Source organism: Astatotilapia calliptera, chromosome 9, assembly GCF_964374335.1.
Source record: "Astatotilapia calliptera chromosome 9, fAstCal68.1, whole genome shotgun sequence".
Classification (NCBI taxonomy): Eukaryota; Metazoa; Chordata; class Actinopteri; order Cichliformes; family Cichlidae; genus Astatotilapia; species Astatotilapia calliptera.
The window spans coordinates 30,798,288-30,826,151 of record NC_137430.1 but is presented as its reverse complement, the minus strand read 5'-3'; the positions used below and the strand labels follow the sequence as shown (position 1 = coordinate 30,826,151).

The 27,864-nt window shown below is 39.9% G+C and overlaps 2 protein-coding genes and 1 long non-coding RNA gene across 4 annotated transcripts; 2 read left to right on the top strand and 1 right to left on the bottom strand.

Annotated features, from left to right (window-relative positions):
* Positions 1–363: 363 nt before the first annotated feature.
* eif2s3 (eukaryotic translation initiation factor 2, subunit 3 gamma) lies at positions 364–18,934 on the top strand. Its single transcript, XM_026180333.2, has 12 exons — positions 364–856; positions 12,502–12,565; positions 12,645–12,772; positions 13,965–14,086; positions 14,293–14,387; positions 14,648–14,806; positions 15,357–15,491; positions 15,577–15,671; positions 15,765–15,909; positions 18,005–18,174; positions 18,264–18,436; positions 18,546–18,934. The coding sequence occupies exons 1-12, from the start codon at positions 788–790 to the stop codon at positions 18,607–18,609; spliced, it is 1,419 nt and encodes a 472-aa protein (XP_026036118.1). The 5' UTR covers positions 364–787; the 3' UTR covers positions 18,610–18,934.
* A 1,086-nt stretch (positions 18,935–20,020) lies between these two features.
* Positions 20,021–26,217, top strand: lrrc31 (leucine rich repeat containing 31). 2 transcript variants are annotated; one of them, XM_026180328.2, is made up of 10 exons: positions 20,023–20,367; positions 21,909–22,106; positions 22,498–22,641; positions 22,856–23,023; positions 23,232–23,396; positions 23,989–24,171; positions 24,279–24,446; positions 24,525–24,689; positions 24,820–24,975; positions 25,249–26,217. In XM_026180328.2, the coding sequence occupies exons 1-10, from the start codon at positions 20,355–20,357 to the stop codon at positions 25,635–25,637; spliced, it is 1,749 nt and encodes a 582-aa protein (XP_026036113.1). In that variant the 5' UTR covers positions 20,023–20,354; the 3' UTR covers positions 25,638–26,217. The 2 variants fall into 2 exon arrangements, with proteins under 2 accessions (XP_026036114.1, XP_026036113.1); XM_026180329.2 differs by lacking the exon at positions 24,820–24,975 and having other exon boundaries at positions 20,021–20,367.
* Positions 22,411–24,401, bottom strand: LOC145431182 (uncharacterized). Its single transcript, XR_013911527.1, has 2 exons — positions 24,262–24,401; positions 22,411–22,659 (listed from the first exon to the last, which is right to left on the bottom strand). It is a non-coding gene; the product is annotated as an uncharacterized LOC145431182 (long non-coding RNA).
* Positions 26,218–27,864: the final 1,647 nt, after the last annotated feature.

Genomic DNA, 27,864 nt, shown 5'->3' with positions numbered 1-27,864 from the left:
TTTTCACAGAGTAGTTTTTCATGTACTTCACTGAGGCTTTGTGTGTTTTCCAGTAGGACACTTAAAAATGCCAGCGGACATCCTAAACAGAACATATTGATATGAATGTTATTTTACAGGATATTTCACTCTAAACAAGGCTGAACGGGATGGCTGCCACTGCACAGATGTGACGGACTACAAATCTATTCTCCACTCCTGAAATCTGGGTACATAATTGCTATAGCCTAACTAACGTCTCCCCATATCAGGCTTTATGGCGTTTTTTTTTTAACTTAACCGAACTACTATAAAATAATAGTAATCCTACTCAGATAGACCAAACAGCCAGAACTACAGAAAGTTAGTCAGATGACGTAACTAAATCGCGACGGACCCGTCACATGGATGAACGTACACTTCTTTCTTAAAAGAGGACTATAAATTTGGGACGCATGTCTGTTTCCTTGATGAGCAGCTGTTAATGAGATACGAACAGCAGCAGTGTGCGGTTATTAAACTGGTTTAAATTTACAGCAGAAACTGAGAGCCGCTCCGGTTGTTGCATCAGCCCTCGAGAAAGGACCCAACTACACTTTTACTTGGGCGGATCGCTTAAGTTTAAAATTATACCTGGAAGTTACCGCTAAAAAAAACCCATTCTTCTAAAGCTGTAATAAATTCTTCCAGGCTTCCAGGCAGTAAAATTTATTTTGTCTGAAAACATTTTAGGCGAAGAGGAGTGCAGGTTTAATCGATAGATCAGGCATTCGGCCGGGCCTCCTTATTCATTCCCTTTTCTTTCAAGATGGCGGGCGACGAGTCAGGCACAACGCTCGGTCAGCCTCACTTGGCCAAACAGGACCTCAGTACTCTGGTAAGTGTATGTATATCGTGCTTGCAACAGTGTGGTTTTACGTTGGCGGCTGTCGGTGGCCCGTTGATTCGGTAAAACGGTCACAGAAGGCCGGGAGAATAGTAACGGATACCGGTGCTGCGCCACCCGGCACATGACGCAAGGGCCCAGGCTGGGCGGAAAGCTCAGACCCGTTGCACTTCCAGCCCGAAATACAGCGTTATTTCAGCCACATTTAACACGATTCACACGTTGAAAGACTTACTTGATATTCATAGTTATCAGCGTTATTGAAGCCTGTTTATCCCGGTTTAATTTTAGTTAGCTCCACGGAGTTAGCTCCATCTTTGCTAGAATCTAGAAAATGGTTCTTAATGTTTAGTTCGGCATAAAAACACCTTTATAAGCTTACATCCTTCTTGTTAGTCCAAGCTGTAAAAAGCTGAAGCTTGTAAAGCTTTCATTCTAACTCATTGGATTTACATTGTTATAGCTCATATTCTCACCTCTTATATAAATGGAAATTGGTACCAAAAGATGTGGGTCAAAGATACGACTTTCAGCGTGTTTTCGTGTGTTTATACTAAATAACATTAGTCTTTGTTCAACATAAGTTTTCGTTAGTTGTGACTTACCGAGATGAGAACAAAACACTGCGTGTAGTGCTGCATGTGTCCTACAAGGGAAACAAAACCTTATTAGTGTGAATGCTTGAAAAGCATTCACAGTATTGTTATTCGAATCTTTATTGTGTGGATGCTTTAAGCATCCACACTATTGAGTTCCTGTTTCTCTTTATTCTTTATACTTTATTCTAGTTGCTTCCGTACACTTTTCGCCGTTTAACTACTTCCACAATTTTTGTGCTATTTTCACCGTTCAAACTTTAAACTATTCAGCTATTTTTGCTAATTCCTGCTACGATTTTTGCTATTTTTAACTATTATACTTTTTAAAATATTAAGCTTTTTTCCTTTAATTTGTCCCATTGAAATGAATGGGAAACTTCTGCAATTCTGCTAAATTTTGCCTGTTTTTGAAACTTAACTACTTCCTCATATTTTCACCTAGAACAACCATTCAAATTTTAAAATGTTCACAAATTATTTGGCTATTCAGGTATGATTCAGCTTTTTCAAATCTTCTACTGTTTTACTTTTATGCCTCTTAAAGTTTTGAGTTGCAAAATTGTGATTTTTCACAAAATACATGTGTTGTTATGGTTGCTATGCTCTTGGCTTCCAGTGTGCCACTGAAGGTTTTGCAATTTTCACTTCATGTCCGAACAACTTCCTGCTACTTGCTCAATTTTCACTCAACTTCCACAAATTATACATCAAAACGTAGGTATTTTTGCTGGCTTTCAGAAAATGTCACCATCATTGTTGTGGGATTTATAGAATTTTTGCAAATCTCCTCAGACTAACACAAGGTCAGAAAACTCTCCATATAAAGTGAATGGAGAGCTTGTTCAAAATCACTGCTGGATTTCTGTAATGAGAGGCATATTCGAATCGTCATATCTCCTTAACGAAGCAAAGTTAAGACATGAGGCTTGTCCCCGAATATCTTCAGACACCCCTGACGCTCACAATTCAAGAATTTCTTTCTCACCTATTACCGTTCTGAAATGAGTTGGACTTGTTTGAGGGTAGGAAATTCGTCCTTCGCTCAGATTTCTTCAGATTTCAAACTGTGGAAATGAACCACTTTTTTCTCTCGTCATAACTTTTTGTTGGATTTCCACAGAGACCTGAAAATTTCCATGATTGTTCACCAAACCCTGCTGTCTCTTACGGTGAAAGAATGATATCGATACTCCAAATAGATTTCGAGTTAGAAAGCGTTGTTTGAGGGCAAGTCAAGGCAGTTTTTGCTTCGCTCTACTCAGTTATGGTGCATTAGAAGTCAAATATCTTTAATAATTCATATTTTAATGATAAATTGTAAACACTGGAAGATTCCCCCATCTCTTCTGAACAAAACGGTGTAAGAATGACCGCTCTAGCCCCTACGGTTTGGAAATTATGGTCATTTGTTTGAGGGGAGTCCTCACTATGAGAAATAGGCTGCAATAATCCTGTGCCTCTCTGTGCTGCGTGTGTAAAAAGAGGCACATGTTTTGGCGGGAAAAAGTACACAGGCTCTCTGATTGGTGGATTCAAATTCAGCAGCTCCCAGGCTGACCTAGAAACTTACTTCTCTCTCCCTGTGCATTTTTTTGCTGATTTTTTCATTTAACAAGTATATTTGAGGGACCCTCAGCATGTTCAGCATTTTTTCAGCTGTCCATTTTGCTTTTCCAATTTTTCTGTTTAACTTATTACTATTGTGCTAAATAATACTATTTCTGCTATTTTATAAGATTTGTGCCTAATATAGTATTTCTGCTAAATTACAATATTTCTGCCTTTTATACTATTTGTGCTAAAACATAGTATTTCTACTAAATGTAGTATTTATGCTTAATCATACTATTTCTGCTTTTTATGGGATTTGTGCCTAATATAGTATTTCTGCTTTTTATAGTACTTTTGCTCAAACATAGTATTTCTACTAAATGTAGTGTTTATGCTTAATCATCCTATTTCTGCTTTTTATAGGATTTGTGCTTAATATAGTATTTCTGCTAAATTATAGTATTTCTGCTTTTTATAGTATTTGTGCTAAAACATAGTATTTCTACTAAATGTAGTATTTATGCTTAATCATAGTATTTCTATATATTTCTGCCAGGTCCCCAGGCAACCAATCCTCTGTGAGGACTGAGAAATTCAAATTTTCAAATCAGGGCCTGCACGGCTTCCCAGCCAATCATATATGTGTCCTGAGGCATTCAAATTTGCATATTGGGGCCTTCATGGCTTCTAAGCCAGCCAATCATATCTGAGGGCTGAGGAATTCAAATCCACAAATCAGGGCCTGCACAGCTTCCCAGCCAGCCAATCATGTATGTGGGCTCCAGGTATTCAAATTTGCATATTGGGGAATTCGTGGCTTCTAAGTCAACAAGTCATCCATGTCATATATCTCTAAAAATTCATATTTTAATATTAAATTGTCAACACTTGAAGATTCCCCCATCTCTTCTGAACAAAACGGTGTAAGAATGACCGTTCTAGCCCCTACGGTTAGGAAATTATGGTCATTTGTTTGAGGGGAGTCGTCACTATGAGAAATAGACTGCAATAATCCTGTGTCTCTCTCTGCTGCTGCGTGTGTAAACAGATGCACCTGTTTTGGTGGGGAAAAGTGCACAGCCTCTCTGATTGGTGGATTCAAATTCACCAGCTCCCAGGCTGACCTAGAAACTTACTTCTCTCTCCCTGTGTGTGTGTGTGTGTGTGTGTGTGTGTGTGTGTGTGTGTGTGTGTGTGTGTGTGTGACAGAGAGAGAGAGAGAGAGAGAAAGGCTTTTAATGGGATGATCTCATTCTAAGATTTAAATTCAATATATTTAGACTGGTTGACTGAATTGGATCTTGTGTGTGGGTCTCTCTGTGCATGTGTGTTTCCTCATGTGTACATATTTGTGATTGTGTGGCTGTAATAAATTTTTTTGCAGATTTTTGTCATTTAACAAGTATATTTGAGGGACCCTCAGCATGTTCAGCATTTTTTCAGCTGTCCATTTTGCTTTTCCAATTTTTCTGTTTAACTTATTACTATTGTGCTAAATCATACTATTTCTGCTATTTTATAAGATTTGTGCTTAATATACTATTTCTGCTTTTCATAGTATTTGTGCTTAATATAGTATTTCTGCTTTTTATATGATTTGTGCTTAATATGGTATTTCTGCTAAATTATAGTATTTCTGCTTTTTATAGGATTTGTGCTAAAACATAGTATTTCTACTAAATGTAGTATTTATGCTTAATCATACTATTTCTGCTTTTTATAGGATTTGTGCTTAATATAGTATTTCTGCTAAATTATAGTATTTCTGCTTTTTATAGGATTTGTGCTAAAACATAGTATTTCTACTAAATGTAGTATTTATGCTTAATCATAGTATTTCTATATATTTCTGCCTGGTCCCCAGGCAGCCAATCCTCTGTGAGGACTTAGACATTCAAATTTTCAAATCAGGTCCTGCACGGTTTCCCAGCCAATCATATGTGTGTCCTGAGGCATTCAAATTTGCATATTGGGGACTTCATGGCTTCTAAGCCAGCCAATCATATCTGAGGGCTGAGGAATTCAAATCCACAAATCAGGGCCTGCACAGCTTCCCAGCCAGCCAATCATGTATGTGGGCTCCAGGTATTCAAATTTGCATATTGGGGAATTCGTGGCTTCTAAGTCAACAAGTCATCCGTGTCATATATCTCTAAAAATTCATATTTTAATGATAAATTGTCAACACTTGAAGATTCCCCCATCTCTTCTGAACAAAACGGTGTAAGAATGACCGTTCTAGCTCCTACGGTTAGGAAATTATGGTCATTTGTTTGAGGGGAGTCGTCATTATGAGAAATAGACTGCAATGATCCTGTGTCTCTCTGTGCTGCGTGTGTAAAAAGGATGCACCTGTTTTGGAGGGAAAGAGTGCACAGGCTCTCTGATTGGTGGATTCAAATTCAGCAGCTCCCAGGCTGACCTAGAAACTCACTTTTCTCTCCGTGTGTGTGTGTGTGTGTGTGTGTGTGTGTGTGTGTGTGTGTGACAGAGAGAGAGAGAGAGAGAGAGAGAGAGAGAAAGGCTTTTAATGGGATGATCTCATTCTAAGATTCAAATTCAATATATTTAGACTGGTTGACTGAATTGGATCTTGTGTGTGTGTCTCTCTGTGCATGTGTGTTTTCTTATGTGTACATATTTGTGATTGTGTGGCTGTTATAGATTTTTTTTGCTGATTTTTTTCATTTAACAAGTATAGTTGAGGGACCTTCAGCATGTTCATCATTTTTTCAGCTGTCCATTTTTGCTTTTCCAATTTTTCTGTTTAAGTTATTACTATTGTGCTAAATCATACTATTTCTGCTATTTTATAAGATTTGTGCCAAATACCGTATTTCTGCCAAATATAGCATTTCTGATTAATTATAGTTTTTTCTACCAAATCATAGTACAGTATTTCTGCTTTTTATAGGGTTTGTGCTTAATATAGTATTTCTGCTAAATTATAGTATTTCTGCTTTTTATAGTATTTGTGCTAAATTATAGTATTTCTGCCAAATTATAATATTTGTGCTAAAACATAGTCTTAATTTAAAATTACAATATTCATAGTTCATCACAGTGTCTCTGGTAAATCACAATATTTCTGCTCTGTTGTACTATTTTTCTAAATCATAGTGTTTCTGTAATGTTTAAGTATTTTTGGCTAAATATATTCTTTCTGTTATCTTATACTATTTCTCCTAAATTCTTGTATTTTTGAGAAGTTATCATGTTTCTGGTAAGTTACAATATTTCTGCTAAATTCTGCTATGCTATTGTATTTCTGCCAAGTATTATGTTTCTTCTAAGATATTGCAGTTCTGCTAAGTTATTCCATTTTAGCAAACTTCTTTTGCTTCTGCAAAGTTTTTACAATTTCTGCAACTTTTCAGCTTTTTCAGCTACTTTTTGCATACAGCTTCAGCTTTAAGCATCCACACTGCATTTTCGCAGGAAATGCAAATTTTTCTAGTTATTATTAGTGTGAATGCTTGAAAAGCATTCACAGTATTGTTCTTCTAATCTTTATTATTATTATATTTTATTATTTTTCCGTACGTTTTTTGAAAGCCTACTCCTTCAAAACCGTTCAACTTAGAAAAACCATTCAAACATCGTTAGATTCCTATTCTTTTGGACAACATTGCTTCTATTTTTCATATTTTTAACATTTATATTTTTAATTTTATTCAACTTTATTCAACAAAAATTTATAATGTATTTCAATGGGGAGACCCTTCAAATCCTCATTCAACTTACTCATTTTTAAACTCTTACTACTTCCACATACATTGACATAGAGCCACCATTCAAACTTTAAAACGAAGACAAGACATTCAACTATTCAACTTGTATTTATCTTTTCAATATCTATTATACTTTTTCTTCAGTTCCAGTTTAAGTTTCATGATGTTTTTTCACCCGTTTCAGAGTTTATAATGGGTGTGTATGGGACGGAATGTTGGGGCTAGAGTGAGACAGCTCAACTGCTAGAGTGAGAGGAGCAAAAAAATTAATCTTAAAATCTTTTTTAAAACTGCTGCTGTGTCCACAGCGTTTGCTCTACAGCCACCATTTTACCCTCAAAACGTAGCCATCGCTGTCCTCTTTCATCCAATGTGTTTACTATTGTCCTAGGTGTTATGGTTCTTTCATAAATGTCACCAATGCACAGCCTCCTCCCTCCAACTCTTCCATAGACTCTAATGTTAAAATGGCTCAGAAGGTTCGTTTGAAAATCAGAAGAGCATGGTGTCTTTCCACTGTCACCACGTCCATATAATAAACTCCACAGGCATGAAAACTGAGAATTCAGTAGACTAGAAGCTGCTGTCGCTCACGGTGAAAGAATTTCGTCAATACGACTTGTACTTTTCATATGGGAACGATTTGTTTCGGCCTGACTTTTCTGTTCATTTTAAGCAGCAAAAGTGAGGTGCATGTCTGTGTACGTGTGTATGGAGCCATTGGGTGCGGTCACTATAGCAACCAGGCTCACACCTGCCTGCTTAACGAGCTCTGCCTGCCACTGTACCAAGATTCATCTTAAGCACTTCTCTTTCAACTGCTGCTGTGTCCACAGTGTTACAGCCATCATTTTACCCTCAAATTGTCGCCATTATTGTTCTCTTTCCAACACCGTATCTTTCAAAGCTCAGGCATTTAAACTTTTTAAACTGTGTGGATCAAAGTGGAGGGATCACATTTGAGTCATTCAGTGATTCAAAGAATATGACCTTTTAATATTCATTCAGATGTTTTCTGACTCTAAATGTTCTTTTCTCATTTCTTAGGGTTTTCTAATTTACATTTAAAACATTTTCAGTTTTTTTCCAACTCCTTCTTCTGTGTAACCTTCAGCTTTTAGCAGTTCAGCACCTTTGTTTTCAGGTTAAATTCGGGGGTTTTTTGTTTGTTTTTTTAAAATTTCATTTAATATTTTTAACTCAAAATTCAGCAATTAATTCATTTCAGTGCATACATTCAGATTCAAGCATTCACACTGCAGTTTCTTCAGAAAATGCACTTTCTAGTTAGTGTGAATGCTTGAAAAGCATTCACAGTATTGTTATTCGAATCTTTATTATTATATTTTATTAGTGTGAATGCTTGAAAAGCATTCACAGTATTGTTATTCGAATCTTTATTATTATTATTATATTTTATCTATTCCGTACGTTTTTTGTAAGCCTACTCCTTCAAAACCGTTCAACTTAGAAAAACCATTCAAACACCGTTAGATTCCTATTCTTTTGGACAACACTGCTTCTATTTTTCATATTTTTAACATTTATATTTTTAATTTTATTCAACTTTATTCAACAAAAATTTATAATGTATTTCAATGGGGAAACCCTTCAAATCCTCATTCAACTTACTCATTTTTAAACTCTTACTACTTCCACATACATTGACATAGAGCCACCATTCAAACTTTAAAACGAAGACAAGACATTCAACTATTCAACTTGTATTTATCTTTTCAATATCTATTATACTTTTTCTTCAGTTCCAGTTTAAGTTTCATGATGTTTTTTCACCCGTTTCAGAGTTTATAATGGGTGTGTATGGGACGGAATGTTGGGGCTAGAGTGAGGCAGCTCAACTGCTAGAGTGAGAGGAGCAAAAAAATTAATCTTAAAATCTTTTTTAAAACTGCTGCTGTGTCTGCAGCGTTTGCTCTACAGGTATGATTTTACCCTCAAATTGTCGCCATTATTGTTCTCTTTCCAACACCGTATCTTTCAAAGCTCAGGCATTTAAACTTTTTAAACTGTGTGGATCAAAGTGGAGGGATCACATTTGAGTCATTCAGTGATTCAAAGAATATGACCTTTTAATATTCATTCAGATGTTTTCTGACTCTAAATGTTCTTTTCTCATTTCTTAGGGTTTTCTAATTTACATTTAAAACATTTTCAGTTTTTTTCCAACTCCTCCTTCTGTGTAACCTTCAGCTTTTAGCAGTTCAGCACCTTTGTTTTCAGGTTAAATTCGTTTTTTTTTTTGTTTTTTTTTATCTCATTCAATATTTTTAACTCAAAATTCAGCAATTAATTCATTTCAGTGCATACATTCAGATTCAAGCATTCACACTGCAGTTTCTTCAGAAAATGCACTTTCTAGTTAGTGTGAATGCTTGAAAAGCATTCACAGTATTGTTCTTCTAATCTTTATTATTATTTTTTCCTATTCCGTACGTTTTTCGCCGACTATCTCCTTCAAAACCGTTCAACTTAGAAAAACCATTCAAACACCATTAGATTCCTCTTCTTTTGGAATGGTGTGCTTCTACTTTTCTCATTTTTAACATTTATATTTTTAATTTTATTCAACTTTATTCAACAAAAATTTCCCATGTATTTCAATGGGGAGACCCTTCAAATTCTCATTCAACTTACTCATTTTTAAACTCTTACTACTTCAACATACGTTCACATAGAGCCACCATTCAAACTTTAAAACGAAGACAAGACATTCAACTATTCAACTTGTATTTATCTTTTCAATATCTATTATACTTTTTCTTCAGTTCCAGTTTAAGTTTCATGATGTTTTTTCACCCGTTTCAGAGTTTATAATGGGTGTGTATGGGACGGAATGTTGGGGCTAGAGTGAGGCAGCTCAACTGCTAGAGTGAGAGGAGCAAAAAAATTAATCTTAAAATCTTTTTTAAAACTGCTGCTGTGTCCGCAGCGTTTGCTCTACAGGTATGATTTTACCCTCAAAACGTAGCCATGGCTGTCCTCTTTCATCCAATGTGTTTACTATTGTACTAGGTGTTATGGTTCTTTCATAAATGTCACCAATGCACAGCCTCCTCCCTCCAACTCTTCCATAGACTCTAATGTTAAAATGGCTCAGAAGGTTCGTTTGAAAATCAGAAGAGCATGGTGTCTTTCCACTGTCACCACGTCCATATAATAAGCTACACAGGCATGAAAACTGAGAATTAGGTAGACTAGACATTGCTGTCGCTCACAGTGAAAGAATTTTGTCAATACGACTTTTACTTTTCATTTGGGAGCGATTTGTTTCGGCCTGACTTTTCTGTTCATTTTAAGCAGCAAAAGTGAGGTGCATGTCTGTGTACGTGTGTATGGAGCCATTGGGTGCGGTCACTATAGCAACCAGGCTCACACCTGCCTGCTTAACGAGCTCTCTCTGCCACTGTCCCAAGATTCATCTTAAACACTTCTCTTTCAACTGCTGCTGTGTCCACAGTGTTAAAGCCATCATTTTACCCTCAAAACGTCGCCATCGTTGTTCTTTTTCCAACATCTTGTCTTTCAAAGCTCAGAGATGTAAACTTTTTAAACTGTGTGGGTCCAAGTGGAGGGATCACATTTTAGTCATTCAGTGATTCAAAGAATATGACCTTTTAATATTCTTTCAGATGTTTTCTGACTCTAAATGTTCTTTTCTCATTTCTTAGGTTTTTCTAATTTACAATTAAAACATTTTCAGCTTTTTTCCAACTTCTTCTTCTGTGTAACCTTCAGCTTTTAGCAGTTCAGCACTTTTGTTTTTAGGTTAAATTCGGCTTTTTTTTTTATCTCATTCAAGATTTTTAACTTAAATTCAGTAACTAATTCATTTCAGTGCATACATTCAGATTCAAGCATTCACACTGCAGTTTCTTCAGAAAATGCACTTTCTAGTTCTATTTTATTATTATCTATTCCGTACGTTTTTTGAAAGCCTACTCCTTCAAAACCATTCAACTTAGAAAAACCATTCAAACACCGTTAGATTCCTATTCTTTTGGACATGATTGCTTGTATTTTTCTCATTTTTAACATTTATATTTTTAATTTTATTCAACTTTATTCAACAAAAATTTCCCATGTATTTCAATGGGGAGACCCTTCAAATTCTCATTCAACTTACTCATTTTTAAACTCTTACTACTTCAACATACGTTCCCATAGAGCCACCATTCAAACTTTAAAACGAAGACAAGACATTCAACTATTCAACTTGTATTTATCTTTTCAATATCTATTATACTTTTTCTTCAGTTCCAGTTTAAGTTTCATGATGTTTTTTCACCCGTTTCAGAGTTTATAATGGGTGTGTATGGGACGGAATGTTGGGGCTAGAGTGAGGCAGCTCAACTGCTAGAGTGAGAGGAGCAAAAAAATTAATCTTAAAATCTTTTTTAAAACTGCTGCTGTATCCACAGCGTTTGCTCTACAGGTATGATTTTACCCTCAAAACGTAGCCATGGCTGTCCTCTTTCATCCAATGTGTTCACTATTGTACTAGGTGTTATGGTTCTTTCATAAATGTCACCAATGCACAGCCTCCTCCCTCCAACTCTTCCATAGACTCTAATGTTAAAACGGCTCAGAAGGTTGGTTTGAAAATCAGAAGAGCATGGTGTTTTTACACTGTCACCACGTCCATATAATAAACTCCACAGGCATGAAAACTGAGAATTAGGTAGACTAGACATTGCTGCCGCTCACGGTGAAAGAATTTCGTCAATACGACCTATACTTTTCATTTGGGAGCGATTTGTTTCGGCCTGACTTTTCTGTTCATTTTAAGCAGCAAAAGTGAGGCGCATGTCTGTGTACGTGTGTATGGAGCCATTGGGTGCGGTCACTATAGCAACCAGGCTCACACCTGCCTGCTTAACGAGCTCTGCCTGCCACTGTACCAAGATTCATCTTTAGCACTTCTCTTTCAACTGCTGCTGTGTCCACAGTGTTACAGCCATCATTTTACCCTCAAATTGTCGCCATTATTGTTCTCTTTCCAACACCGTATCTTTCAAAGCTCAGGCATTTAAACTTTTTAAACTGTGTGGGTCCAAGTGGAGGGATCACATTTTAGTCATTCAGTGATTCAAAGAATATGACCTTTTAATATTCTTTCAGATGTTTTCTGACTCTAAATGTTCTTTTCTCATTTCTTAGGTTTTTCTAATTTACAATTAAAACATTTTCAGCTTTTTTTCCAACTTCTTCTTCTGTGTAACCTTCAGCTTTTAGCAGTTCAGCACTTTTGTTTTCAGGTTAAATTCGGGTTTTTTTTTTTATCTCATTCAAGATTTTTAACTTAAATTCAGTAATTAATTCATTTCAGTGCATACATTCAGATTCAAGCATTCACACTGCAGTTTCTTCAGAAAATGCACTTTCTAGTTGTTTAACTGTGATCAGGGCCTGGTCCATTAAAATAGTCCTGTTTTATGCTCTTCACACATTGTAGTCGCCATCAAACTCTTTTGTTACCAGACACAGTCATCACCTGAAACTTTGCTTCTTTAGACACTCCTACAATAAAATTTCCAGTGATTTCTGTTATAATGTTGGTAAAGTAGAGTACTTGAGGGATTGTTGCTGTTCTGTGTTGCTTTATGAGAACCATCCCGGGTGGTTTTGTTTCTGCCTGTGAGCTGCTCGTTATTCTTTGGGATTAAGCACGCCGCTCGCTCTGATGCAGTGGGTCCTGGCATGACGAGTCATTAATCTGAATTGTTCTCTTTGTCAGGACGTGTCGACCTTGACACCTCTCTCTCCGGAGATCATCAGCAGACAGGCCACCATCAATATCGGTATGGGAGACAGCTGATCGGATTCGATGTCTCTGTAGAGTTTGATAGACGTTTTGACCTCCGCCTTCTTCTCTCTTAGGCACCATCGGTCATGTGGCCCACGGAAAGTCCACAGTAGTGAAAGCTATTTCTGGCGTGCACACCGTCAGGTTCAAGAATGAGCTGGAGAGGAACATCACCATCAAGCTTGGATATGCCAATGCTAAGGTGAGGGAGTGTATTTTCTCAGATGTTTGTGTTATTTTTGGACCTGAGTGTTTGAGATTAAAGAGCAGTGGAAGTTTGTATGTTCAGGATTTACTCTTTCAAACGTGAACTTCCCCATCTACAGGCGACAAATACAAACACATTTAACTTTATTGTCAATCCAAATTGTTTCCACAGGGAACGGTGCATTTGCATAAAATGTCTGTGATAAGAGAAAGCCTGTAAGAATGCTGATTGTGGGTTCCAGTTTCTCCAGGTTGGGAGTGATTAAAGCCATTTACTCAAAGTCTAACACCATCTTTGAAAGAACTGCTTTGTTTTACTCAGTTAAAATGATGAGATTCTGTATGAAATCGAACTTCTGGCTCATTCAGAGGCCTTTTTGTTGGTTCAGAGTTTAAGGGTTTAAGTTGGAATTGGAGTATAACTTAATATCCCAGGATACCCACAGCGAGAGGTGCATGACCTGCTGAAACAACGGGTATGATGGGGTCCAAATATTGCTGATTAAACTCTGCGGACTGGTAGGATTGAAATCTGCAGACCTCCTTCTACATGTCACGGTTTTCATGCCTTAAAACGAGCCTTTGGTGGGTGAGAAAAGCCCCCGTCACATAGGACTACATTCTGGTCTGCAGTCCTCCAGTAAGTGCTCAAATTTGGTGGTTTATAGTGAGGAATAACTTTATTTTCCTTATTGACCACTGGTTGGTGGGGGGTTGCCAGCTGATATCTAGGTCTGTGTGAGTAATGCTTAAACCTGATCAATGATCAGCTCAATCATGGAGTGTTAGTTTGCTTATCTGGAAAACATCTAGGTGTAAATAGTATAAATGCTAAATATGCGTAAACAAATGACACCCTGATGAAATTTTCTGCTTTATAATTTTGCTGATTTTGGTTTCCAAGGGTTTCTCTACATGTTGACACCAGGGAAGAACATATGGAAGAACTGTTGGTTGTGCTGTTGTTGTTCCTTTTAGCTTTGAGCTTGAGTCACAGAGAAGAAGTCAAAACAAAGATCGTATTTGTAATCAAGTGAAACTGAGCGCTAAACACAATAAAAACTGCCGACTGCAGCTGCTGTGTGTGCTGAATATCTCAAACGTAGCTCTGCCCCCTCCTGAATGAACGCTGGTTTACAGATGCTGATGAGGAGTTCACGTTTTTGCTTCTCTTCCACACGTCGTAGGTCTACAAGCTGGATGATCCCAGCTGTCCCCGGCCAGAGTGCTACAGGTCATGTGGCAGCAGCACTCCAGACGAGTTTCCCACAGACATCACTGGCACCAAGGGCAACTTCAAACTGGTCAGGTAAGACCTGAACAGGCAAAGCATTTTATCATTAATGCAGAGGCTGAACCTCTGAATCCTCAAACAAAAAAACAACTTTTTGATGGTGAACTAAATGTTTTCGGGATCTTTTCTGTTCTGGAGAAGAAATTGAATGTTTGAGCACAATAGAAATAAAGTAAATGAGGGAAAATGAAGGTGACTGTTGGCTGTCTTCTTCCTCACAGACATGTGTCGTTCGTGGACTGTCCCGGTCACGACATTTTGATGGCAACTATGTTGAACGGAGCAGCCGTTATGGACGCAGCTCTCCTGCTGATTGGTGGGTCTCTGAAAACTTTGATTAAGCTGAGGTGTTATGAAAGAGTGTTTCGTCTTTATTGCACTGTCACATTTCCCCTTAATTGGCTTTGTAGTGGCGCTAATCAGGTAACTTATCCCTGTTCAGATAAAGAGGAGGTGGATATAACAGACCATGCTTTTACCAGGATTAATGACATTAGAAAGTCAGCATCGTGCTCATCTCTGACTCCAAACATTAAAATTGTCTCGTTGTGTTTTTGTGTCCTCTTCAACTGCCAGCTGGGAATGAGTCGTGTCCCCAGCCCCAGACATCAGAGCATCTGGCCGCCATTGAAATCATGAAGCTGAAGCACATCCTCATCCTGCAGAACAAGATTGACCTGGTGAAGGAGAGCCAGGCTAAAGAGCAGTATGAGCAGATCCTGGCCTTCGTGCAGGGTGAGTCAGCCCTTTAAAGATTTTGTAGCCCATTTCTAGAATTTCAGGTGTGACGGTTTAGCAGTTTTACTCAACTTAGCCTTCGTATTTTACCACCGTTGTTTCCCAGACTTTAACTTCTGGAAAGGAAATGTCACTTAAAGCACCAGGAAACACTGCAACCTTTAATATAACATGCATGCATGTGTGGTTTTTATGATAGAATAATTAAAAAGTTAAAATGATACAACCTTGCACTCAGAATACGACCCACTGGAGCTTTAAACACTTTATTTAAGCAGGGTTTACAGAATTTACACTGTCCAAACCCTGCGTTAGTTCTGTTGTACATATATGTCAAAGATATATATTTTTTAAGTTAAGTTTCACTTCCATTTAAGGTTTGAAAGAGCAAATGAAGGATTTATTTATTTTTTGTATGTGTTTGAGGGTTTTCTTTCCGTTGCTGCTCGTTGCCCCTTTTGAAACTCCCATGCCACGCAGCGCTCTGCAGCAAAAACACAATTAGATGAACTCTGAAGTGAAAATGCTTTTAATGTTCCTCCTGCAGGCACAGTGGCCGAGGGCGCTCCCATCATTCCCATCTCAGCCCAGCTGAAGTACAACATCGAGGTGGTTTGTGAGTACATCGTCAAAATGATCCCCGTGCCCGTCAGAGATTTCACATCCGAGCCCAGACTCATTGGTAAGACGAGTAAAAACACAAACATTGATTCTTTTATGTAAGTGTTTCGAGTTTTTGTTTTAATGTTCTGTGTTTTGTGTTTCAGTCATTCGATCCTTTGATGTGAACAAACCCGGCTGTGAGGTCGACGACCTGAAAGGAGGTGTGGCCGGAGGAAGTATCCTTAAGGGTGTACTCAAGGTAAGAGTGTATTTATCAGTACATTATTGGTGATTTGAAGCAGTGTGAAGTCACAAACGCCTTACTCTGCTCTGCCTTTCTCTGCGTGTCCAGGTGGGTCAGGAGATCGAGGTGCGGCCAGGTATTGTGTCCAAAGACCAGGAGGGAAAGCTGATGTGCAAACCCATCTTCTCAAAGATCGTCTCTCTGTTCGCCGAGCACAACGATCTGCAGTACGCTGCTCCCGGAGGCCTCATCGGTAAGAGGCACTCTGTGCTCTCGTGTTACCTGACTGCACTGTAAATGCAGTTTTATGCTGTAAAGAGAGAAGCTGGTGATCATAGTGAGAGATGCATGTTTCAGACAATCAAAAGATTACATATGTGAGAAAACAGCGAAAGAGTCGAGTTTAATCTCTGGCTTCTTTTTACTTGACAGGAATGCTGGTGTAGGCTATAGGTGGTAGGTTGGGTTTGTTTTCATTGGGGGTTTTTTGGTAGGCAGATATGTAGGTTGAGGTTTTTTCTTTTTGTTGTATTTTAATTGGTTGGTTTTTAGATGGTACTGGTAGAGTTTGTGGTGGTTGGTTTGTTTTAATTGGTTGGTTAGGAGGTAGGCTTGTTGATTGGATGGTTGTTTTTATTGGTTTGGTAAAGGTTAGGTTGTAGAGCAGGGCGATATGACCATAAATATTCATCACGATATACATTTGAAATTTTGCGATAACGATATAACTGACGATATAATTGACACTAGACAAAATACTTTACAACTCCACAACTTTATTAGTGGGAAAAAAACCATCAGTGTATTTTCACTTAAACAAGCAGCTGTTTTATCTGCATTAAAGTTATATAAAACTGTAACAGTGCAAATTCTTTGCTGGCAGTTTAACCAAAAGGCATTTCCAGTGGAAACTGGCCGACATATCCTCAGCATAACCATGTATAATATCCACAAAACTTAAAAAGAGCTTATACACACAATACGGTAATATTATGGTGAAGCACAGTACGTATCACTCCGCGAGGCTCCTGCCTACGATAGCCGTAATGCTCCGACAATCCATCAAGCGGTGCGGCTTCGTAGCTCAGCAAAGTCGTACTGAAACATGTGACAGATTTTCGAGCGCCGTGCACATAAAATCGTTTCGAGGTCAGTAAACACAACCAGAGTTCATACATAAGGCACACGGGATTATAAGGGGCTCTGTCAACTTTCAGAAAAATCAAAGGATGATTTTAAGTGTGCCGTATTTTCCAAACAACACGGTAATAACGACGGCCCGCTAGCATGCGCTACCAAAAATAGTGCTTTGTTGTGTATCTGACGGACGAAAGCTAAACCAGTTCCACACCACTGAAGTTGCAGCATTTTTACAAACCAGTTCTGGTTCATGTTTCATTCAATGAGCCGCTTTCGCTCTTCTCATTCTGCGTCGCCGCCATGTGCGTATGTAAACAAAGGCACTGCGCATGCGCATTTTACCCACATTCTATCGCCATATTTCATTTTCTTATGAACATTACACCGGTATCACCGTGAACGGTATGATATGGCCCGGCCCTACTAGGTTGTTTTGGTTGGTTGTAAATTGCTTGGTTTTCTTTTGGGTTTGGAGGGTTAGAGTTGGGTTGAGTTTTAGTCGGTTGGTTATTAGAGGTAGTATTAGTTGGGTTTGGGTTGTCTTGGTTGGTGGGTAGATGGGTTGATTTCCTATCTTTGGTGTTGGTTAGTTAGGTCTGTTTATTTTATTAAACCTCTTAAAAAGACTGCAGTACTGCAAATACAGATTATTAAAAACACACAACAGCTTTTATAAATAAAAGCCAGAGTACACACACATGCAAGCTGCAATACTACAAGATACAAGATAACAAATATAAAAAACTGAATTTAAGAAACGGCGGTCCTGCATCTGTTCTTACTACCAGAGGGTCAAAGGAGCCTCCTGCTGATAAACCCTCTCGAGCTGTTTTGGGTTGTAACGGAGATTTCAGAGCCAAACTGTCCTGTTTGGCTTCCTGGTGTCACCGGCTGTGATGCTGCGCCAAAAGATGGCCGCAACAAAAACTGCTGTATTTTTTTAAAAGAAATGTTTCCTCAGGAAGTAGAGTTACATCTGTTCTTTACTGTAAACAGCCTTGGTGCTACATCACCAGTCCAGGTGAACACCCAGGTATTTGTAGCTCCTCACCGCCTTCACTTACTTTCCCCGCATGGAAACGGTGTTAAGCTTTGACCTGGTCCTCCCAAAACTTACCACCATCCCCTTCATCATGTTTGTGAGTTGGTCACTACAGCACCAAGCCAAATGGTGGAGAAGTCATGAGTAAACTATGTGTTTTGTGCAGGTGTGGGTACTAAGATCGACCCGACGCTGTGCCGAGCAGATCGTATGGTCGGTCAGGTGCTAGGCGCCGTCGGAGCGCTCCCGGAGATCTTCACTGAGCTCGAGATCTCCTATTTCCTGCTCAGGAGGCTGCTTGGAGTCCGCACAGAGGGAGACAAGAAGGCTGCTAAGGTGAGCAATGCCTTGTGGGAAAGGGAGGAAAGATGTGTGAGCTTCTCAGACTTTGGTATTAACAGCCTGACTGTCTTCCTGACCTGCAGGTTCAGAAACTGTCCAAGAACGAGGTGCTGATGGTAAACATCGGCTCGCTGTCGACAGGCGGCCGTGTCAGTGCGGTCAAAGCTGATCTGGCCAAAATCGTGCTGACTAACCCGGTGTGCACAGAGGTCGGAGAGAAGATCGCTCTGAGCAGACGTGTGGAGAAACACTGGCGGTAAGAGTGAGGGCGGAGATGTGTGTGGTGTTTGCACAGATGTTTCTGGCTGCAGTGTCAGAACACGCCTCCTGATGTGTAACTCTCTCTCTCTCTGTCTTCCTTGCAGTCTGATTGGTTGGGGACAAATCAGGAGAGGCGTGACCATCACACCCACAGTGGACGACGACTGAGACTAGCAAACGCATGGCCATCACACTCTTCTCTTCTTTTTTGTTTTTTTTATTTTTTATTTTTATTTGTTCCCCACACGGAGGAGGGAGGGGAAGTGAACACGGACATATCGGCGGTTTGAAGACGCTTCCTCGCTCTGCTCCTCTTCCTCTGCAGCGACATGCAAAAGTCGTGCTCTGAACTTCTGCTTCCTGCTGGAGATGAAGGAGGACCCAGGAAGGGAGGAGGCGCTTCAGACTGTCGTAACAAAACTCCAGAAACCAGTTTGGAGATGATCTGTACTAACCTCAGATTACAGGTGGAATAAAATCAATTTGGAAGGAACCAGGTCGTCTTTGAGCATCATTCTTGCTGTTACAGGGAAACTCAGAGATGAAATTACTTAGTGGATAAGTTTTAATTTTGTCCAAATTGTAATTTAAAAAAATGCTTTTTTTTTTTCTTTTTAAAGATTTTTGATTGTCCCCCTTTTCTTTGTTTTATGTGATAATAAAATTAAAAACTTTGTGTCGTCCCAGAGAGCTTACAAATTTAAAAAAACAACAACAAACTATTAAAAGTAGACACTGGTCCATTCATTGTGTGAATGGCTGTTAGAGGTCCGAATTAAATTTAAAAATAAAACGTCATTTTGCCCTTTGAAATTGCCATCAGGGGTTGAAAATACCCCCGAGGTCAAAAAGCGTTGAAAAACGTGTGGGAGTAAGTTTAAAAGCCATACAAACTATGCAGAATTAAATATGAACAGTTTCTTAATGCTTTGAACCATTAATCGCACTGATGAATTGCGGGGATTTGTTCAACTATAGAAATCCTAAAATCTTAATCATTGTCAAGCGAGTTCTGAACGGTTCGACCTCCCGCCTCAGTGCAGATGCTACAGATCGTTAGAATTGCTTAAATTACCCTTTAAAACCTAACAGTAGTATATTCCATACAATGATGAATTACTTTTAAATAATTAGGAGGCGATGTGCAATGCCGTATTGAGGCAATGCATCATGGGACGCTCAGACCTCGCCTAAGAATCTTTACGTTTTAAAGATTTTTTTTGTTTAAGGTTAGCAGTAGTTCAGTGATACTTTTCTGCACACGTCGTGTTGCAGATCAAAAAAAATATCTGTTTATGGTTAATTCGGCTTTAATAATTCTTCTAAACGACAACTTTTTTTTTTTAATGTGACCACATAGCAAAAGATGGATATCAGCATATACGAATATATTAACATACACCTCTATGACCCAGTATGGATTTATTTTCAGTAGCTTTTGAAGTAGTTTTTGAACTTGAACAAACTCCCTTTTAAAATTTTAAATGTTTATATTTTTGTATTGTATGTTTTATTTTCAAAATATTCTCAAACTGACCTCCACGGTCTTATAACCGTGTATAAATATTTGCATTTTAATGGCTTCTATGGCAACAATTTACTGAAGGTGGTGTCGCGCTTCCGGGTTGATCCACCTGACGAGCACGGGACGTGACGTCACGCAGGTGGCAGTCTCTCCGTCTCCGCTCAGAGAGGAGTAGAAGGAGTGATTGAGGAAAACGCCGAATTCTTGGACTTTATGGATCCTGCGGGGGTGATTCAGACTCGGTGCAGAGTTTAGGGAGAGTCGTTTGTTTGTTTGTTTTTTCTTGTTATGTTTTTCTCCAAACTGACCGTCAGCGAGTCGCGACTGACTCATAAAAACACACCCGATATATATCTTCAATAGTTTGTTTGTGTTTTGTCTTCAGATTATGGAGTCTGCAGGTAAGAGGACTTCTGCTGTTCAGTACATCAACAATTAAACTACAAACCCTGATTTTTATCCTGAAAGCTTATAATTCTTCCTCTGAATCCATCTTTTATTGCTGCTGATTCAAAAACCTAAACTAGCTTGAAAATAAAGGTTTTTCATGGCTCTAATTTCACTGCAGGGTTATTTTTATATGCTAAAGTTTTAAGCATTGACTAGTTTAACAGGACCTGTAATACAGGAAGGTATAGCTAATTACCAACAGGTTAATGTTTAATCTCAGTACTCTGACCATTTCAGGCCATTTGCGGCCTTTTTCTAAGCAGTATAGTAACACCTTGTTTCAACACTATGTTAACCAGGTGCTTTCCCAGGATTACGAGTTGGAGGCAGCATGTTTGTTTTAAATTAGCTGTTCAAGCGACAATGAAAATAAAGATATTCATTCATGTGTTCTTTTAAATAGTGAGCTCTGTGCTCCACTACACACGCACTGCATGAAAAGTGTCTGCAGTTTTTGTATCGATTAACTGTTTTAGTATAGAAACAAGTAGCAGTGGTAGATTCTGTACTAAGTCAAAGTTATAATCCTTCAGCTCTACTACAAAAAAATTCAGCATCAAATTAAACTTGCATATCTAAAGTAAAACCAGCGGATATCCAGATCCTCTGTGGGGACTCCTAAAGGAGCAAATAAGACAGCAACTGAAACCTTAGTGAAGAGGCTCATATACGCGGGTAGTGCATTCAAACACTTGCGCACACCTGCACCACGCTGCATATTTCAGTATCCCTGTTTTTACTTGTTCTTACTTCTTCTTTAAGTTGGACCAATTCTGCTTCCAGCACAATTTTTTATTCCACTATACTAGAGTAGTTTGGCATGACTGGCAGCTCAAAATAACCCTTCTTTAGCCTTTACTGGGCTTTGGTGAACCGCATCAGTTCATTGCCTATCTATAACAAAACCAATTAAACCCCTCCCCCTTCAAGTCAGCTTACTTCTGATTGGCTCCTGCTCGTAAGCTGGAAATGGGTGAAGCTTCTGTATCTGCATATCTCCTCTCTATTACATCATACAGAGAGAGAGTTGAAAAAACTGTGCAAAACTGAGTGTTTTTGGATCAGTGTGAACTTTTGGCCCTCAGGTGTTACTTTACACACACCGATCTCTTTATCAGCAGGTTTAGCACAGGAACAGGATACATGTGACAGAAAATAAGGAAGAACAGAATAAGTCTCTACCTTCTGTCCCTGCAAGTCATAAATAGATATTTTCACATTGATTATAATTTAATAAACCTGTAAATATGCACATATGAATCAAAACCACTGTAATGATGATGATTTCTCTTTGTTTTTAATTGGTAATTTAATTTGGTATCTGAAGAGGCAGTTCAGTGTTTTTATAGGGACAGGTATGTAGCTTGAACCAGTCCATACACCACAGGATTTATAGCTAACCCCATCCATCGCTCATCCCTTAAATAATCTCAGATGTCAAACTGTGACTTTTGACGAGACTAAACTTTTCTCTCCTCCTATCATTGATTAGATGGTCAGCGGGGGCGGGACGGCAGTGGCAGCAGGTGGAAAGGTTCCCCACTTGATGTGATCATGAGTCAGATCCGCAGGAAGCGCACGGCCTCAGACAGGAAGCCGTTAGGACGCTTCCTGTCGTGGACTTCGGACCGGCCGGGGATCCCCGAGGACGGAGAATCGGAGATGAAAGAGGACAGAGGACCGAACTCAGGTTTGTACTGTTCAAAGCAGCACGAGATTTTAACTTAGATTTTTTTTTTAATGGGTGTTTAGTTCAAGGTTACACTGAGGGCCCCAGGAGTCTGGGGCAGCTGTAGGTCAAAAGGTAGAGCATTCTGTATTCACAGTACTGCAGTCTTTTTAAGAGAAAGTGACTTAAAAGATCATTTAAAAGAGAGAAAGAAAGAAAAATCCTAGTATTTCAAACATGTCCTAGTTTTTAGAGAGGAAAGCGTAAAGAGGTTGCTTTATTTTTTTTTAAAAAGGTGGATAAAATCAGAGGTTCAGAAACAAAATACAGAGCTCAAGAAAATACAGTTTACTGTGGAAAATCAGTTTACAGTGACATGCTAAGCCCTGTGGGTGTGTATCATGTGTTTCAGGCTTTGCAGCGTCAGCAGAGAGTGAGCGGGACGTCGGCTGGGGTCGAGTGTGTGTTTTCTTGAAGAGACTCGGGAAGAAAGCCGACAGCAGGAGCCTCAGTTTGGCTCACTGTGATCTGACGGCTACAGACCTCCTGGAGCTTGGTACAAAAACGCACATACCTGTCACACAAGACAGACATGGTATCTGTCAGATAACTGCATTAAAAATACGCCCAAAGGCACAAACACAATGATGCAGCTTCATTTCAAGAGGCGGAGCATCTGAAATTAAGTCTGAATAAAGTAATGTGACTTCATTGTAAGGCGTCAGCTGGCAGAAAGGCAGACAGATGTTTTTCTTGCCGTTTCTTCTCAGCAACGTTGCTGCAGTTCCTCCCCCAGGTGGAAGAGATGGACATCTCCTGGAACGAGTTGATCGGTGGATCCCTGACGGCTCTGACGTCTCATCTGCAACACGTGGGCGAGGTCAGGACGCTGAGGCTCTGCAGCTGCAGGCTAAATGGCGAAGACGTCGTTGCTCTTGGTGGGATCTTCAGTGCAGACACTCTGCTTTATTTATTCTTATTTATAGCTATAACAGAACAATCTCTTTATGCAATCAAGTTATTTTTGCTTGATTTCCTTCCTCACTACAGCTCCCATGAGGCTTTGCTGAATGGTTCACACTCTTGTCTTGACAGAAAAACTTTTGTCTGATCACATGTCGTTGGATTTTTCCGTGTTTTGTGCAGGTGAAGCTCTCAGCTACATCCCTGCTCTGGAAGTTCTTGATTTGTCCTGGAACAGCGGCGTTGGGGGCGGTGGTCTGCAAGGCCTGCTGGGGAACCTTCACCCATCACTGAGGGAGCTCCACCTGGTGGCCTGTCAGCTCACTGCGGCCGATGCTACAGTGCTGGGTAGTAACTTCAAATCTATGGAGCACATCTTGAGCTCCATAGTTTTATTCCTCAAGTAGAATAGAATAGAGTAGCTTTTCATGATTTATATTCAAAATAATCCTATTTTATCTTATATTGGGCTGTGCTTCACCCCTACAGTTCATCCACTGCGCATAAGCCCTCAGTTTTACAGCTTTGATCATTCATCTTGATTTACTGGCTCACAGAGAAATTTCAAACTAACTCACAGAAAAAAATTCTGTCTTGAGAGGATAGCTTTAGCTAATTTATCTGAACTCTGTTTACTTTATGAGGTAACGATGACCATATAAGGAATATCCTCTCTCTGTGAGATGATAAAGACTCAAGGGTAAAAAGACTGAATCTGAGTGTCTAAAGCGGGCTGAAGATTAGTTTGCCTGCACCGACCTCATTATTAGTTAGATGTATAGTATAGTTATATTATAGAAGAGAACATAAGGAGCAGCAGTTTGGATCCATTTTAACAGGGCTGTCAGTTGGTGTTTTATTATGTTCTTGTCTGTTTTTTTGCTGTCTCTTCGTTGATACATTTGTATGGATGAGGTTTTCCTGTTCATAAATCTCTCAGGAGGAATGGTGGCTGCTCTGCCCAGACTCTGTGTGCTGGACGTCTCTTGTAATGCTCAGCTCACACAGGAAGTGGACACTGGTGGCTTCAGGGAATTGGTCAGCTCTCTCTCTCACGCAACCTCCCTCACCACGCTTCGACTGCAGGCCTGCGGTCTAACGCCTGACAGCCTTGATGCTCTCGGTACAAAGATCTCTGAATTTTTCCTTTTTATTGCTACTTTTGTTTTATGTCCTATAAGAGTCTCGGAGGGGTAAATTAAAAAAAACACACCTCTGGTTGTCCTGCAGGTGGTTCACTCCGTTGCCTCCCCTCTGTGGGAGAGCTGGACCTGTCCTGTAACAAACTTCTAGCTGGTGGACTGAGCCGCCTCACCTTTCACCTGGCTCACGTCACACACCTGGAGAGACTCGACCTCCACCTGTGTTGCCTCACGCGAGATGATCTAGAGGCTCTGAGTGAGTTGCTACGAATCTCACACGCTGGACACTAATCGCATGCACGCTGCAGCAGTCATGTGACTCGTTGTTTTTCAGTCCAGGTGCTGCCCTCTCTCACTGCACTGACGGAGCTTGATGTGTCATCCAATAAGGAAGTGGGAGGTGTGGTCCACTCGCTGGTCTCCGCCCTCCCTGTGACACAAATGAGGCGGCTGCCATTCAACAGCTGCTACCTGAGCAACGAGTCCTTCACTGCTCTGGGTAACACACACACACACACACACACACACACACTTGTTTAGTTGTAGAAGTTTTCCTTCAAGTCATTCTCCCCGAATACCTCTTCCACCCTCTAGCCTGAAATGGTGAAAACTTTGTGTTTATGCATCAGCCCTGGGGGTGTCCTATCTGCGCACGGTGGATATTTCCTGGTGTAAAGTGGTTGGCGGTCACTTGGCGCTCCTGCTGGATGCTCTGCAGCCATCAGTCGTCAGCGAGCTCCGTCTTTGCAGCTGCGAGCTCACCACTGATGACATGCAACATCTGGGTAACTAACACACAATGACATTATACTTTTTCTTTTTTGGTCTGTAGTGGATCATTAGGCTACATAAATGTATATTAAGACAAGTAAAGCCTGAAGGAAATTGATATTTCTTTCATTTATTTCATTCTGCCAGCATCTGTAGCTGTCGTATAAAACACAACAATGAAACTATTCGGTGTTATTTTTGTCTCCATCAGAAACATTGTGAACAAAACAGTCAAGTGAACAGGCATAAAGTGATCAGTTATCAATGGGTCCTCTTCCTCTGTGCAGCTGCCGTGTGCAGACGGGGCTGTCTCTCCTCACTCCGTGCACTGGATCTGTCCTACAACAGCTTGGTGGGAGACAACGGTTGGTGCAGTCTGTTTGCAGCAGGAGGTCTGGGCTCTCTGGAAGATGTGGATGTCAGTTTGCGACCTTCAACCTCTGCTCCGTGCTCAGCCTGGCTGCCCGCTCTGCTCCGAGCTCTGCCTCAAATGCCGGCGCTGGCTCGACTGGCCATGCAGAGGTGGACAGCTGACTGTCAGGAGAGAGAGCAGCTGAGGTACTGTCTGAAGAAGAGGAGCGTCCTGCTGGAATGGGATCCAGATTTACAAGACACATCATCAGCATGTAAAGGGAACAGTCAGGAGAGCCTAGAAGAGAGTCAGCCTGAGGAGTAGGGAGCAGAAAGCCTGAGTTATCTGATCTCAAATTAAAAATCATCAGAGAGATTTCAAAAGAGCACTAGGGAAGAAAAACGCAATCAGGTCTGAAAAACCTTCTGATTACAAGTAAATTTGTCCAAACATTTGTACAATGTGACCAGCTGGGACGGGTCCTCTGGGACTGACCTTGAGTTTTACAATGTTGAACTCTTTGTTAGGTGTTTACGGTATCGTTTAATACTCTTCTTTTGTTCTTGAGCATGTTTGGAGTCTTTATTCCGTGGGGTTTATCCCTGTGTCTGTTTCCCTGTTGAGTTCGATATTCACACCGGATATGTCCCATTTTATTTTGGCGGTCAACTGTCAGAAACATTTCATGTTTAGTTTTACGTCCCTCTCCTCTCTCATTGTCATTGATCATCTTCACCTGTTTTGTTGGCTTTCTGTGTTTAAATGGTGGTGTCTTCTGTTTATGAAGGACAGTGGAATTAATTTGCTTTTTAATCTCATGAACTTTATCATTCTGCACTTGGACTTTGTAATTCTGCAGTCAGACAACAGCCTAAATAAAGATTCACCTTTGTTACATCTCCCACTCGTTTCCAATTGTGCAAAAACTGCGTTCAGCCATTACAAAAATACTTAAAAGACTTTGTTGCTACAATTTTTCAACAATTCATGATGAACATTCATGCCACAACAACTCAGCTGACAGACGGTTTAATGCTTTTCGTTGCAGTTTGATTACAATCGGGACATCAGAACAGAATCAGAGATACTGCTTCAACACAATGCTCAGGCTCTGGAACCAGTTTCCCAGATAGGGTCTGTGCAGCGGGGACTGGTTTGTGGCGCAGCTACAGGGGAGGCTGACAGACTGCAGCTCCATCAGTTCATCACGCCTCCCCTGCATAAGACGTGTCGGGACCTGAGGTTGTTGTTGTGAGTGGGGTTGCAGCTGAAAACCAACCGAGTATTGTACGAACGAGCAACCAGATAAAGAACTGTTAGAAAGAGCGAACTATGTGGTCGTGTAGGGGATTCGCTTGTCACAGTCTGAGACTTTCCACACTCGCTACAGCTGAGTGGTCTAACTCCAGCATGGATGAGCTGATGTGTTTTTAAGTGACTAATTTGATTAAAAGACTTCCCACACTGATCACAGCTAAAGGGTCTGTCCCCACTGTAACTTTGTTGTCGTCTTTTTGGCTGCTTCATGGTGGTAATTTTCTTTCCACAGGGATAAACTGTGTGGTTTATCTCTGTTTACGGGGGCTGAGTGACTTCTGTTGGTGTCATCAGAGCACCGAGGTATCAGCTGGGTTACACCCCTTTGCTCCTGTAGTGACAAAAGCTGTGAGTTACGGAACAAGAGGAACCTAAAATTGATTTATTATAACATGGGAACATGCATGCAATATAGTATAAATACTAAAAACAAAGCTTATACAATTTTAAAAAGCTTGAAAGTCAGTATTTGGTATGACTGCTTTTAATATGCTTCTGCTTAAAAGACTAGCACTACCACTTAAAATAAATTCTGTGTTAGGAAAAGGTTTTGGTTTTAACATTACAATGTAAGATTTGATATACATGCACCTGTAGTTACATGCACCTCTAGTTATGGCTCATTGAGATGTTTTTCTGCTTCTTTGTCAGACTCATCTCTGACTTCCAATCACCTGTGACACCAAACACACCTTTATTTTTCCATTATTAAGTGATTCGTGTTGATTCAATGGTTTGCTTGTCTGATATGTGGTTTTGTACTTGACTGATGTCATTTAACTGCACCGTACATTGGTGAAGTATGTTTAATAATAAACATACAACATACAATAAACAAAGAGGGATCAAATTTAAATCTCACTGACTAGGAAGCACACAGTGTTTGACGTTTTATATTAACTTTAATCTGAAATAATTTTTGCATTTTTTTCAAGTCCCCAGTGTTTCCTGATCCTTGGAGCACTCCTGGTTATCTGCTATGGTGGAGGTGGCCAATGTCTGGAGACAAATCGTTGTTCTGGGGAGCTGCTTTCCTCCAGTTACTTTACATCAGAATAGAAAGCATGAGAACGACCCTGATGGAAAACAGAAACAGCATCCAGGAAGTGAAATAAAGATTAAGCAGCCAAATTCTAGCTCTGGTTCGATGCTTACATTTGGAGGACTCTCGACCACAAACTGAGAGAAACTCTGTGAAGATGCAGAAGTACATCACGTTTTGCAAACAAGCATA